General features: G+C 36.8%; 1 protein-coding gene across 1 annotated transcript; it reads left to right on the forward strand.

Moving 5' to 3' along the window:
• Positions 1 to 6,459: 6,459 nt before the first annotated feature.
• LOC110796089 (uncharacterized) lies at positions 6,460 to 9,161 on the forward strand. Its single transcript, XM_056835817.1, has 6 exons — positions 6,460 to 6,731; positions 6,825 to 6,948; positions 7,051 to 7,350; positions 7,426 to 7,542; positions 8,354 to 8,892; positions 8,938 to 9,161. Exons 1-5 carry the CDS (start codon positions 6,460 to 6,462, stop codon positions 8,849 to 8,851), a joined length of 1,311 nt encoding a protein of 436 aa, XP_056691795.1. The 3' UTR covers positions 8,852 to 8,892; positions 8,938 to 9,161.
• The last annotated feature ends 5,038 nt before the right edge of the window (positions 9,162 to 14,199 follow it).

Consider the following 14,199-nt stretch of genomic DNA (forward strand, 5'->3'; position numbering starts at 1 on the left):
ACGGTAATCGGCTTTCGAAATTTCCATATGGGGCAGTTTTACTCGTTCAGTGCGGGAATGAGACGTACCAAATTTCCGTCCCTCGCTAGTAGGTCCACCTTCCGCCAACCCTCCTAATATTACTGCTATGAATCCCACGGCTGAGAGGTTGTCGTCATACGGAGGTGTCCACGACCTCTGCCCCTTTTTGGTACTGGCTTCATCCACATCTGCCAAGCAGAGATACCGTTGTAGGTATCCTTTGGTTTCATAGCTATCCAGTGTCCTTTTCAACATCTGGCAGTCTTGAGTGTCGTGCCCGACCTCTTTATGAAAGATGCAGAACAAAGCTGGACCCCATTTTTCTATAGGTGGCCTTTTGGGAGATGACCGCTCTATCCCCAAACCTGGTCCCTCTTTCAGGAGGATGTCCTCGATACTGGCATTGTAGAAGAACAAGCTCTCTGCTGATGACCGCCTTCGCTTTATCCCAGTTTCGATGCCTCAGCCAGTTTCCTTGCGGGTGGGCTCTATTCGAGACTTTCTCGAGGCCGTGGTGATGGTGGATTTGTTCGCGAAGTAACGACTGTGGTTCTTGTAGGTGTACCCTCGCTGTGCTGAGTTTGCCCGCCGCCTCAGACACTCTTCTTTGACATGTTAGCTTAATTCCTTCAACGGACGGGCCTCCGTGGGTAGACCGTGTCCGCTAGCAGTCGTCTTTCCTTTTTGCATGGTCGTGCTGCTGCATTCCTGTACTGGGACGGCTTTGCTAAAGGATCTTGTGATTTCTTCTTGGAGGACGTGCTGAAGTCGTACTTGTTATCCGTCCGTGATGTCCTAATGGAGGTCATGCAACATGTGCTGTAGGGATCTCGCGGAGGTCGGCTGGCTTGCTGAGACGTCAAAAGGCTCTTCAGCTTTGTTTCTTAGAGAGGATTGTCCCATGTTGGTGACAGGACGTGTTCTTCCTGCGTCTTACTCAGATTGCAGTCCCGCCATGATACTATACCTCCCCACAGACGGCGCCAAATGTTGTGGGATCTTTTGTGGTGATGATGTGTCACGCGTTCCTCGAAGGTATCAAGTATGTGCTGGCACGATCTTCATTCAACCTGCAAAACAAGAATATTCCCGTAGAAATATTCCCTCCGATGCCTAAGTAAGTATTGGCTAGAGAGAAAAGTAATTTGTAGAGAGAAGGCAGAGCAAAGATAGTTTAAGGTAGGTGGGAAGCAATTGAATGCCCCTTTTTACCTTGGGATTTGAACTATTTATAGGGATAGGGTTTCTTGGGAATTGATCCCAAAACCCTAGCTGCATGATTGGATGACCTCTGGGATTGGGACATGTGTCCCTTAGAAAATTTCTTAGAACTTGGTGGATCTTCCAGGTTGGGCCTGTCAAACAGGTGGGCCTCCTGGGCCTAAGTGACAAGATTTGGGCAGGGTTTAAAAGCATTGGGCCTGTATTTGTTGGGGCAGGCTTGGGTAGACCACGTGCTTTCTTTCGTGAGGGGTCCATGGTGGTGATACAGCAAGGCCACATCAGGAACTGTTTTTATAAAAAAAATTCGTTTAAAATGAAACACGTGCGTGTACGTGGCGGTCAACGCCGAAAAGTAGTCAATGACTACTGGAAAATCACATTTGGTCCTGATTCACAACAAAAAAAATTCAATTTGGGCATTATTTCACAACTTTTTTTTTAAAAGGTCATTTCTCACAATTTGTGTGTTTTAAAAGATCATTTCTGACAAATTTTCCTTTTTTTAATTAAGGTCCTCTTTCGATTTTCCCTTTCTCAATTTTACATGTACGTACGTAAAGCCTCACGTCTACCCTTTCGATTGTGATGTCTTACCTTTAACTTATACTCTGTATTATCTCATACTATATGTCACTTCAAATATCGATGCACATACAGGTTGTTAATTTTATTTATTTCCTTATACAAATTTATTTAATACTTGTTTTAGGTAATGACATAATAAATAAGATATTGTTACTATAAAATAATAAAGTTTCATAAGTTAATTCATTTAATTAGGGCAAGATAAAAGCAAGGGAAATTTTTTAATGAGAGCGCGACATGTAGTAGACTGGTAGACCTGGTTTTAGGGGCTTCTATAAAATAAAAAATAAATAAATAAATAAATAAAATGTTAAGTAACTCAATACATTTTATATTTGGCGATTTGTTGCCTAATATTTAGTCAAATACTCCAGTTAAGATAAGTATTTTAAAATTTATATATAAATCAATGAAATATATTTAAAATCATATTCTACTCAATTTGAAAATTCAATAAGTTCTACGCAATATAGCATATTTAAACTATTTAAACTATATAAATCAATGAAATATATTTAGTCAAAAGATGATACTTTCTTATATTTAAACTATTCAAATTAAAAAGTTGCACTACGCAATATAGCATTCTACGATTGAATGTTGCTTGCACTCTGCTTACTATTCTTTCTCACTTTCCGGGGATTGAGATGGATGTCCGAGTTACTCCATTTTAAATTCCCGTGCGAAACCAAACTCTCCATATAAGTATCAACCGCCCTGTTAAACCTTTTTCTCACACAATGAACTTCACCACTTGAGATGTTATAAGATATTAATTGTCTCTTGACCGTTATAAAAACAGTACGATTGTCATGAATATAAAGAATCTTTGAAGGTAAAAATTGTTTATGTTCACGAATTAGCTCGCAAAAATCAACATTTGTATCCCCAGATTGCCCCATCATCCGCGTTGCGTTACCGCTCCCACGATCTTTTTCGAGTATCCATACACAACTGCTTTTAGCAGACACGCTAAAAACCGCAATGGAATCCTCTACGCTGCATATAAACCAAGCTATTATCTGATCTTTTCCTACATCCGGTAGTTCCAAAAGGTTAATTTCATCCACATCGAAATCAAACGAGACAATACGAGTTCGTTGATACACACCTTTCGGACCGGGACCAAATTCAAAATAGTAAGCAGCCTTTTCCACGAAAATAACATCATGAAAACATAATGCTGGTCGTGTATTCCACCCAGGGTCCATAATTGTCACGTTGCTTTTTACCCTTTTGACCGTCCATCGGTGATCACGAAGTGAATAAACGTCAAAGGGGAAAACCCCAATATATAATTAAGCTTGTTATATTTACCCGTATGAACAGCCCAATTAGGGCAAGGAGGAAGTATGAGGGACTTTCTTAGACAGAAGTTCCATAGTCTCATCTCTTGGGTTTTCACATAGTGTTTTACCAATAACAACCCTTTACAACTCCCACGTAACCCTAACCCTATCCCTAATCCGGGTTAAGGAAGATTATTCTTAATCTGTTTACCGATTTGGCGAAACGTATTGATGCGACGAACACAAAGAGTTGATTTGTTATCAACACATAATACTAGATTTTTATGATCATTGTTGTTGTTTTTGGTTTGTTTAAGATGCATCATGCATGTATGTGAACATAGACGAATCGATAATTAAGAGCCAAGATTTACATACACACTTGAATCTTAATAGGATTCTTACCGAAAACCTAGCCAATATCTCTTCGATTAAGTGTAACGGTAGATACTCTGGGTCTGGTTTTTTCATCTTCTTCCTGGGATTTCTCATTGTATTTCCGAACGTACGTATAATTTGGAACGCAAAAAATTTAAATAATCAATTTTGACGAATATGCATCTCGCAAGTTCTCATCAAACTCAATATTTAAAGTTATGGTACAACTCTATATATATAGGTGAAAAGCATAAATATAAACCCTATTCTAACTAATAACTCCTATTTAACCTAAGATTAATATTTGTTGAGATATTAGAGTTTCACGTATGCTATCATTAAAATCCAGGGAATCAAAAAAAGATAAGTAAATTTTGAAAAGATATTAGAGCTTCACGTAACATTTTTTTTTTTTAAAATACGATTGACAAATAAGTAAAACAAACGAATGAGATTAATTAGTGTCACATGAAAACCGCATATAGTTAAGAGTATTCTAACCTTAATATTATATGTATATAATCTATCTACAACGCGTTTCCTATGAGACCAGTCACACCATCAACTTGATGGTGTGACGAGCGCGAAACTAATAGCGTACCTCCCCTAAAACTATATATATAAAAAAGTAACAGATCTAAACTATAGAAGTAACATACCTAAACTAAAAAAGTACCTCCTCTAAAATTATATAAAAAAAAAAAAGTAACATGTTTAAACTATAGAAATAATATAACTAAACTAAAAATGTACCTCCCCTAAAACTATTCCGTATAAAAAAAAGTAACATGTCTAAACTATAGAGGTAACATACCTAAACTAAAAAAGTACCTCATCTAAAATTATAAAAAAAAAGTAACATGTCTAAACTATAGAAGTAATACATAAACTAAAAAGGTACCTCCCCTAAAACTAATCCGTATAAAAAAAGTAACATGTCTAAACTATAGAAGTAACATACCTAAACTAAAAAGGTACCTCCCTTAAAACTACTCCATATAAAAAAAAAGTAACATGTCTAAACTATAGAAGTAACATACCTAAACTAAAAAAAATACCTCCTCTAAAATTATTATAAAAAAAAAGTAACATGTCTAAACTATAGAAGTAACATACCTAAACTAAGAAGGTATCTCCCCTAAAACAACTCCGTATAAAAAAAGTAACATGTATAAACTATAGAAGTGACATACATAAACTAAAAAAAAGTACTTCATCTAAAATTATATTAAAAAAAAAGTAACATGTCTAAACTATAGAAGTAACATACCTAAACTAAGAAGGTACCTCCCCTAACCACTACAAGAAAGCGCTTGTTTAACGACCAAAATTACCGACCGCCACAAAAGTGGTTGGTAAAACTGAATTTATCGACCAAAATTAAAGCAGTCGGCAATTTACCGACCGATGAGAAAGCGGTCGTTACTTTTTAAATTTACCGACTGTATTTTTAGCAGTCGATAAATTAGCGACTGCTTTTCCATGCTTTCCGACTAACTAATAGTCAGTAAAAATCCTATTAGTTCAAAAAAATATTTAAAATTTTACCAACCGCTTATTTAATTAATCCAACCGATTTAGCGGTCGTTAAAATTTAAAAAAAAAATTATAGCAGCTACGACCAACTAAACTCCTCATTGTACATTCTAGAAAGAAAAAAAAGGGGTGAAGTTCTTTCTCGCGAATTGGGGTAAAGGGGTGAAGCCAACTGACCGGCGCCGCCAGCCCCACCCCCATCCCCACCGCCGCCAGCCCCAACCCACCGCCGCTGTCACTCTTCCTCGTGAGTCGTGGGCCACCGATTTGGGCGAAGCCAACAACCCTCGCCGAAGCCGCCAGCCCCACCCCCACGCCCACCGCCGCCAGCCATACCCCACCGCCGCTATCACTCTTTCTCGCCAGCCCTACCCTACACCCAATTAACCAGGTAATCTTTGTTCCTTTTGATTTATTGATTTTGGTTCAATGTGTTCAAACCCTAACTTTTTAGAATCTAGTCTATTTGTAGATTTATGGCTTTGGGTTTTTTGTATAATTTGATTATTTGTAAAAAGCTTAGAATAAAGATAGATAGGTAGAGCGGAATGTTATAATGAACTTGGGTTTTCGCTTTGTAGTTTGTGGTGATTTCTATAATGGTGACTTAATTTCACTAACAAAGCTGCTGAATTTGGTCTAAAATGTAAGCTAAGTGTTAGAATTGTGCAAAAAAATGTAAGCTGAGTGCGCAAAAACTAGAGGCGAGATTGTCTAATCTTCCAGAAAATATAAACTCATTGTTCATGCCCCCTAGACAACTAGGTTGAGTATCACAAACATTAAGCTCAAGAGTCACTATGTCAGCAATAGCACAATCCAGCTCTTCTGAAAGAACCTGCAAAATAATATTTAAGAAAAATTCTAATAGAAACAAGGAGTGAAAATGTGTCCAATGCATATCTAAATGGGCAGTGATGCACGTGCAAGTTGCTCAAACTTGGGTGTTGGGCACGGATCAATTATCGTGAGAATAGGACAGCCGTATTATCAAAATTTTGGGAGTTAGGTAAGGTTTGCTTTCATATTATTTGATGTGACCAAGAGTCCAAGTATCAAAGTCTCCCAGCAAATCCAGGGGTTTAGAGGGACATGCTTATGGCAGCATATGAGTAGGGCCCTATTCCAGACACCCTTAAATACATGGTAATGTCCACAACAACAATGCAAGTGCTCAAATCAGTAATTACCTTCAGAAGCTGTGGATGATGCCAAGCCTTAGAAGATCTTGTAGCACCCTTTTCGTTGGATTCTGTAAGCTCTTCTTCACATCTTGTTGACAGCAATGGAACTAGGTGTGTTTCTAGATTAGGTTTAAAACCATCCTGGTTCACTGTTCTACTAAATAAAAGAGGCACTACAAGAAAGCGCCTTATTACCGACCAAAATTACCGACCGCCACGTGTTGTTTGTTGTTTGTTATTAGATGTCATATCGAGGAGAAAATTCAACCATCCGCAATCGTTTAGGTGCACGTGGTGGTCGTGAAGGTGGCCTTGGAGGTGGCCATGGAAGTGGCCATGGAGGTGGTCGTGGAGGTGGCCTTGGAGCTGGTCCACGGGTCACCCAACACACACATGATACCTTTGATGATGATGAAACTCAAGGTCCAGACTCTCAAGAGTTGGTTCCTGATTCACAAGAATATGAAGAATCTGAGAATACTGGAGTGATTTGGATGGCACCGGGTGAACTTTGGTAAGACTTAGAGTTACATTTAAATTATTTTATCTCATGTAAGGAATTTGTAAACTAACATTACTTGTGTTTTTTCCTATTTCCCTATCTAAGGTTTGATCATAGTTCCATTTCCCGGGATATTACTAACGTCATCCAGCAATATTTCAAGAGTCCTTGGACGTGTTACACCCAAGTTGACAAGGATACAAAAGAGCATTGGTTCACCTTGTTCAAGGTTTATTCATTTTTATATCATTTAATGTATCACTTTTAATTTATCAACTTGTTATAATTGTAACATAACAAAAGATCCTTTCTTTTATTTTCTTTTGTGTAGAGAACCTATAAATGGTTGCCTGAGTTTGATCACCTTGCTGTGCATGATTACCATGCAAATGCATTCAAACGAGTCAGGGACATGCATTACCAGGTCACAAAAAGAATGAGTGGGAGGAAGCCAGTTTGGATGCCTGATGAAGTGCATGCAGAAATGATGAAGTTTGTGGATGTTGATGGTGAATTCAAGAAAAGATCTGAGCGGGCCAAGAAAAATAGGAGAGGGGGTTCATTGACCAACAAGGTCGAACCCTCACATTTCCAAGGTTCCATTTCAACAACTGAGGCTGCAAAGAAGATGGTAACTTAATGATTTAACTTAAATTAATTTACATTGTTACTACTTTAAATACTTACACATTACTTATATATTTAGGCAAAGGAAAATGGAGGTAAAATGCCTACAGCCGGTGAATTGTACTTGAAGACGCACACGAAGGAGGTGCCGGGTAAAGGGAAAGTCCTTTGTAGTAGCAAAGCAAAGCAAATCAAGGTAACTTACTATATTGTTATTTAATTCTTTTAAGTAAACTATTTAAACATTTGTAGCTTAAATAGATTGGAATATGTCGTAGAAAGTTAATAAAACTATGGGATTGGGCGAGAAAATCTATGGGATTGGGCGAGAAAGTTAATAAAGTTGGGCGAGAAAATGCCATTTTAGGCAAAATATGACCTATGGAATTGTGTTTTTCTTGACGATTTATTGATTTTATGGCTCATTTGGAATTGTGCTCTGGCTTTTTAATTTGTTGATTTATTGTGTTTTTTCTTGATGATTTATTGATTTTATGGAATAGATCTGTAAGCTGCTACTAATCAATTCTAAGATCAACATATTTAGTTTCTTATAACTTAGGATACATGTTCTAAATTAGAGATTAATTTCATCTAGTTCAGCAATGTTTGACTTAAAATTCAAGATTTGAGATGATAAATATGTTACTCTCTCCAACACTAAACATGGCAGAACTAAATATGTTACTTACTATATTGATAAATATGTCATTTTCGAAATTTTCTTTTGGTTTAAAATATCATTGTTCTGCTGTTCCATGGCAGAACTTTGAAAACCTTTTCCTAGCTACTGTTATTACTATGATTAATGCAATTACAGTGTTCTTCTCGGAACATTTATCTTCCAATAAGAGTTACATAGGGTATACACTGGTCATTTTATTATATGTCCTCCTTAATACATGTATGGATGTGCACAACTCTCTTTTGTTACTTGCTGAATGAGGATTTTTCATCTATTGCTATCTTTAACATTAAGTTGGGTTAATATATTTCAATTTTTGTAGGAAGCATACGAAAAGAATGTTGCTGAATGCCGTGAAAAAGGCATTAATAAAGATCCCAATCAAATCTACTTTGAGACAGTAGGTGGGAGAAAAAAGGGAAAAGTTCCTGGTCTAGGGAGTGGAGCAGCTCTATATTATGAACCATCTACTAGAAGGGGTGGTAGTTCTTCTAGCTCATACACTCCATCTATGTATTCTCAACTCTCAGCCCGTTTGGAAGAAACTCAACAACAGCTGTCTCAAAAATCCATTGAGTTTGAAACAACAAAAGCTGAGATGATAAAAGCTATGGATGATGAGAGACTCCAGAGGCAAAGGGAGAGAGAAGAAGAGCGAAAGGAGAGAGAACAAGAGCGACTAGAGCGTCAGAGGGACGTCGCCGAGTTGAAAAGGACAATGGAGTCCTATGAGAGGATGTTCAGTCAGTGTTCTGGTTTTCCTTTCTCGCAGTCGCAGGACCCTCGAGATCCCAGTGGCGGCGGGAAACCTTTGTGCTAGGTAGTTAGTATTTATTTATGAGTTTGAACTAATTGTGCTAGGTACTTAGTATTTATGTATGTATGAGTTTGAATTAATTGTGCTAGGTACTTAGTATTTATGTATGTATGAGTTTGAACTAATTGTGCTAGGTACTTAGTATTTATGTATGTATGAGTTTGAACGGATTGCAACATGTTTAACAGGTTTGAACTAATTGCAATATGTTTAACAGGTTGGAACATCAACATGAGTTTTGTTGGTTGAGTTTGAACAGGGTTGTCATACGATTGTACAGGTCATAAGACAATTGTTCCTGCATACTATTTGCATACTAATTCAACGACCACTACAGACAGGTTAACGACCGCAAATAAGTTTGGGGAAATAAAAAAATCCAAATTAACGACCGAATTAACAGTCGTTAATTTTACGACGGACAAAGCCGTCGTTAATTTTACGACTGTTAAGTCGGTCGTTAATTAACGACTGCTTTGTCAGTCGATAATTTAACGACTGCTTAAATAGTCGCCAAATTAACGACTGCTTTCTCAGTCGATAATTTAACGACTACTGGAGCGATCGTTAATTTAACGACTGCTAAACAGACGTTAAAGCAGACGCTAAAATTTTGCGACCGTTTACCAGTCGAAGTTCTTCCAAATACCGACCAAGTGAAAGCTGACCGATGTTTGGCGACCGTTGGCCGTCGCCAAAACTTTTAGCGACCGTTTTTCGTGTTTTAACGACCACTTTAGGCGGTCGAAAATTAGGTTATTTCTTGCTGTGAACACTACTCCGTATAAAAAAAGTAACATGTATAAACTATAGAAGTAACATACCTAAGCTAAAAAAAGTACCTCCTCTAAAATTATATAAAAAAAAGTAACATGTCTAAACTATAAAAATAACATACCTAAATTCGCAAGTGTGAACTAGGACAGTCTCATATAAGAATTTGGGATCTATCTATCTATTACTTTATACTAAAACAAACACCAGGAATGACACGTGTCACTTCCTGGTGCAAAATTTTCCCGCCAAAAACCGTTTTCCTAAAAAAAATATGATTATTTTATTTTTATTCTCTATCCTTTTTTAAAAATTGTTTATGTATGGAAAAAAAATATTAGTTTATAAATTATGGCAATAATAGATACTACGTAGTACGTAATAATAATTTTGATAAATATTTTTTGGTAATATTTTAGTCAAATCGGTAATGTTAATATGAAAAACATATTCACTCGATATGTTGGTCACATTAGCATATTACATATATAATATGCATATTAGATGAAGACATATTTAAATGATTATATTTAAAATTTTATAATTATGCAATAGTTTGGAGTTATTCAGTTAAATATTTTGTAAAAAACTGTTCATAATCCGTGCGTGTACAGGATCTAATCTAGTATGATAAATAATTTTGAGATATTATGTGATTTCAACTACATAAGTTGTTTTTTGATATGGATAGATCGATCAAGTTACAAATTTGATTAAGGTTTTGTAATTTGTAAAAAAATCAAACAAAAAGATAAATATAAGGGATTGGAACTAAAATACAACACTTCTCCAACTTATATACTGTAAAACTTAATTACAAGGGCAAGACCTATTATAAAAATTAGTCATCAGGCAAAGATCTCAGTGATGTGGTCAAATTATAATACCGGTAAATTTTGGCAGAATTTTGAAAGTAAACAGGAATAAGTTGTGGATGCTCACTATATGGATGCTCACTACAAAGCAAAAAGCAGAAATATACAAAGCAAAAAGCAGAAATATACAAAGCAAAAGGCAGAAATATAATTGAGTACTCCCTCCGTCCCTTAATACTCGCATCGATTTAACCGGTGTGGATTTCAAAACAATTGAAAGTGGGGTATTTTTTTAATATAGTTAGTGGGGAAATGTGTAAAGGTTGGGGAGTTGTGAGTGGGGGTGTGAATTTTTAAATGATTTTTTGTAGGCAGTAGGGGTGTAGGTGTGTTAGTAGGTAAGTGTAACAAATAATATAATATTGTTAAAAAGTTCCATATATAGAAGCGGTGCAAGTATTAAGGGACGACCCGAAAAAAAAAAGCGGTGCGAGTATTAAGAGACAGATGAAGTAATATTTTAATAATGCCATCATTCACCGTTGAGTAAGTGTTTTTTGCTATGTTTACAAGATAGTCACTGAATTGCATAATTGACAGAAGTAGAAAGGTTAAAAGATTAAAGATAAAATTGCAGTATAATAAATACATAGTAGTAGGTTTGGGTAAAATATATACGAGAAAAGAATTTGGGATAAGATATATTGAGTTACTCTCTACGTTTATTTTTACAAATTTTTATATAAGGCAACATACACAAAAAAATCGCTATGGTGTCATATAAGTTAAGCAATGAAACCAATTAGTTAAGCACTGAAACTAACTAGTTAAGCAATGTAACTAATTAGTTAAGCGATGAAATCAATTAGTTAAACAATCAAAGTGGTCTTTCGGTATGGTGGCCTTAAACAAAAGTTGTCGGTTACTTTTTGTTCTTCAAGTGGTTTATTACAACGTGAAACGTAGAACAATGTTAATTTACGATAAATTTCAATCATAATCTATAATTACATGAACAATAAATAGTATAAGTCAGACGTAAATAGCCTACAATACTTAAATGTAACCCGGTATAATGTAAAAGTTCTTTTATATTTTAGTAATAATATTTTTTTTGTGTTTATAATAAAAATCAACTCTTCAAAAGCACTAGCGTATACAGTTAACCATGCAACCTTTAGAAGTTTTTATCCATCAAAATTCATAATATAAAAAGTTAATAAAAAACGTGTTAAAAGTTACCTAAACCATGTAAGGATTATCCGATGTACAATAAATTTATATCCGAGTGCACGCAAGACTTAATTATTGACTGATTTTTATTCACTAAATTGTTTTTTTTATCATATTTTGTTCTTGAAAGATTGACATAAACACATAATATAACATGTCTAGTAAAAAATTAAACCGATCCAACCGACATCCAACAAAAACCGAAGCATCCAAAAAAAGAAAAATTCACACACTCAATATCCATGAGCACAATGACCCCGAACAAACATTATCTGATTATACCCAACTCGTAACCAACCTATAACCCGATTTGACAGTTTGTTGGGGGTTAAACTTGATGAGGGAAGAAACGTACTCCGTGCTAGAGAGGTGTAGAAAAAATAATCCAGGGTAGTTTTTGTGCATCTCCATTCGACGTACTCGTTCGCTAAAAACACTCGCGTATATTACGTGGAAGGACAATTGTTCCCTTATTAAACTCTATCCCACCTTCTTTATATTACGTGGGAGGATGGATCTCCCCCCTTCTTCCGACAGCCTATACGTTCTCCGGCGACAAAATCCAGCAGCCCTTACCTCACCTCACCATCTCCACCACCACCAATACCTTTCATCACCACCACCACCTTTTATCAACAAACACCATAACCTTTCCTTCAAACACCATCATCGTCCCTTCACCATCATCACCGTCCCTTCACTTGCACCGCGCCACCATCATCACTGTCGTCGGTGCAAGTAAGCATTTTGTTTTAATATACTTGGATGCTTGTTGCCGCCCAAAATTGGCGGCCTGGTGCCATGGTGTGCCACCCAAGAAAGGCGGTCACCACCATGGCTCAGCCACCAAGGAAAAGCAAGTCCAAAATTCAATCATACATGGAAAGCAAGATAAAAATTAAGTAGAATTAAAAAGGAATTATGAGTCCTTACTGTTAGAATTTAAAGATGGAAAAGTGCGCTCAAAACCTGCCTGCCAGATTTTCCAAAACCGGCAGGTTTCGAGCGCAAGTTGAAAAACGGACTTATAAGGCATTCTTGAAATGCACCGAACACCGGCCGGTTTTGGAAAACGGGCAGGTTTTGTGATCAGTTCTTTGTGTTGTCCGGTTTTTGATCTTCTCTTTTGATTCCTCTTTTATGATAGCTTTTTAAGTATGATTTATGAACAATTATCATTCTGATCATGGTGATTAAGTTGGTCCATTATTTCTCTTGATTATGGGGGTTTTAAACCCTTCATTATCATGGGATTAATTGGTGATTCAATACCATTGGATTCCTTTAAGTCCTTTGATATCTTGGGTTGTTTTGTATCCTCCTCTAATCCTATATATACTCTTCATTTTTTGAGTTTGTGACATACATTATATTGATCTCTTCCTCTCCTCCTCCTTTTGAAGGAAATAATGCCCTTGATCCAAGTATGCATTCAATGCTAAGTCTAATAAATGCGGTGCACTATTAATTAATTATACAAGTTAATAATTCAGTGAGATCAAGTGAATTGTATGCCTAGCTAGAGGTCGCTTCAGTTCAAGTGGAATTAATAATATTAATCCACAGCTTACTCTTGACTGAACCCGTAGGGTCACACAAATAGTACGTGAACGGATCAAGTATTTAAGTGAAATAAATACTCCATTTATGGATATTCGGAATCGACGGATCTCGGTTCCAGTGGGAGTTGAAATCGTCAAAAGGCAAATTATGAATACTCCGGAAACGATGATATTGCCGGAAACGGAAATATGGATCGTATCGGAAATATAAATATTGTCCAAGTCGTAGATGTTCCCGGAAACGGAAACATGGTACGTATCGGAAAATATTATCGGAAATGGAAATATTGACGAAATCGGAAATATTGCCGGAAACGGAAATATTGCCGGAAACGGAAATATTGCCGGAATCGAAAATATTATCGGAATCGGAAATAAAATCCGGAATCGGAAATATTAAATATTTGTTCGAAACGGAAATTAATTCCGGAATCGGAAATATTAAATATTGTTCGAATCGGAAATGAATTCCGGAATCAGAAAATAAATCGGAAGCCCGACGTACGAAATAAACATCGGACGAGCTTGCTAGACGCAAGGCCCAGCACAAAGCTAGGCCCGCGCCTAGAGAAGCCTGCGCAAGGCAAGCAAGCATAGAAATAGCCCGCCCCACCAAGGCAAGGCCCAACCGAGCACAAGGCAAGGCCAGACCCAGCCAAGGCGAGGTAGCAGGCTGGCGCGCCCTTCGTGGGCCGCGTACCAGCGCTGCTGGGCCGAACCAACCCACGCGCGCGGATAGCGCCCCTTGTGGGTTGTTCGTGCGTGTGGTTGTGTTCGTGCATGCTTCGAATCCTTAGGCGTTTAGGATTTGTCCGATTAGATTATTTTCCTAAAACTACTAGAGTTAGTTGTTTAACTAAACACTAAAAACAAAGGTTTAATTTAATTCTAATTCTAATTGATTTAGATAAATTGAATCCTAGTAGGTTTCTAGTTCCGATAATCCCACCCTATAAATAGGTGATGA

The sequence above is a fragment of the Spinacia oleracea genome, chromosome 2 (genome assembly GCF_020520425.1).
Source record: "Spinacia oleracea cultivar Varoflay chromosome 2, BTI_SOV_V1, whole genome shotgun sequence".
In the NCBI taxonomy this organism is placed as follows: Eukaryota; Viridiplantae; Streptophyta; class Magnoliopsida; order Caryophyllales; family Amaranthaceae; genus Spinacia; species Spinacia oleracea.